The sequence below is a fragment of the Microtus ochrogaster genome, unplaced genomic scaffold (assembly GCF_000317375.1).
Source record: "Microtus ochrogaster isolate Prairie Vole_2 unplaced genomic scaffold, MicOch1.0 UNK74, whole genome shotgun sequence".
In the NCBI taxonomy this organism is placed as follows: domain Eukaryota; kingdom Metazoa; phylum Chordata; class Mammalia; order Rodentia; family Cricetidae; genus Microtus; species Microtus ochrogaster.
In genome coordinates, this window is record NW_004949172.1 from 1,495,063 (window position 1) to 1,496,510 (window position 1,448).

General features: G+C 45.4%; 1 protein-coding gene across 1 annotated transcript in view; it reads right to left on the reverse strand.

Annotated features, from left to right (window-relative positions):
* Positions 1 to 1,448, reverse strand: part of LOC101996673 (cytochrome P450 2B1-like) — a gene marked incomplete at its 5' end in the record, with an annotated part of 33,761 nt that overhangs the window by 28,243 nt on the left and 4,070 nt on the right. The window contains 2 exons of the mRNA XM_013354847.2: positions 795 to 998; positions 1,171 to 1,358. Of these exons, the coding sequence (XP_013210301.2) occupies positions 795 to 998; positions 1,171 to 1,358 (392 nt within the window). The remainder of the gene's footprint in view (positions 1 to 794; positions 999 to 1,170; positions 1,359 to 1,448) is intronic.

A 1,448-nucleotide genomic window follows, 5' to 3' on the forward strand; every position in this document is an offset into this window, starting at 1 on the left:
ATTTTTAATAAAAGGGGAAAATAAATAATCAAATGTCTAATAGGAAAAGACAGAACTGATGGATTTGATGCAACTGGAAAACAGCAGATGGATTATTTTGATAATTGCACTTTCTAAAGTGGAGGAACTGTCTTCTGCTCCTTTGGGACTTTACGTGGGCATTGCTGCACTGACTTTAAAGACATCCTGAACAGCCTGTCCTGGGAATATCTGTGCTCCTTTTCCTGCTGTGGGAACTCCTTCAGCCAATAGCCTTTAAGATACTGGTACACTCTGGGCCTGGCCACATGCACTATATAAACAGATGTAGCAATGTGCTCAGCCCTCTTGGCTGCTGGATTTGGTTCTTTTCTCTGCTCATGCAGAGCACTTTGATCTGTGAGTCTACCCCTAAATAAAAACCCTTTATACTCCATTCTGAGCCAGTGTGGGACTACTTTATTGTAATTGTCTACCATCCTCTCTATTAATCAATCTGTTGTTTACTGCTGGGAGCAGCGGGAGGAGCCTGGTTGTGCACTTAGCCCATTGTGTTCTCTGTGAACATCCTTTGTTCTTCTTTGTCAGCCATTTAATCACGATTTTCACTTGTTAAAAAGGTTTTCCTCTAATAATAAAATAAGAAAGAAAATGGATTTGCTCAGGTTTAGAGGCTTTTAAGTGACTCTCTAAAATCCTTCTGAGTAGAATGCTCCTTATGTTCAAGAGTCCCCTCCTGGGACTGTAGCCAGGGTGAAAGGGATGATTCAGGCTAAGCAGCTGGGAATAGACCTAAACATAGACCTAGTCCTGACTGTGTCCTGAAGGGCGAGCCTGCCCTCCAGTGTCCTGGAAAGGAAGCACAGGTCCCTCTCACCTGTAGAGAAGGGCATGAAAGCTTCATTTTTCTTCAGAGCCCCACTGGCATCCAGGAAGTGGTCAGGATTGAAGGCATCTGGTTGTTCAAAGTACCGTGGGTCATGGAGAGCTGAACTCAGGATGGGGTACACTTCAGTGTTCTAGGAGACATTGTGAGAGACAAAGATATTAGCATATGCTGATTCCCATATGCAGATAGTCAGTCCTTAGGGAACTCCAGAATGCTAGGAAACCACAAACAGGCTGAGGGTGGTGATTGGGAGAATGGGGATTGATGATGGCATAGAGATGTGGAATTGCAGCTGGTCTCACCTTGGGGAGCAGGTACCCTCGGAACAAAGTGTCTTTGGTGACTTTGTGTGGCACTCCAATCGGGACGAGGTCTGAAAATCTTTGAATCTCGTGGATGACCGCATCAGTGTAAGGCATTTTGGTGCGGTCCTCTAGGGTTGGTGGGCGGTGTGAGCCGATCACCTGATAGATCTCCTTTTGGACTTTCTCTGCACAGAAAAAAAGGGAAACAACAAATAATGACCCTCCCCCTTCACGGAGACAATGCACAGTGACCCTGTATCCTGTGAGCCAATAGC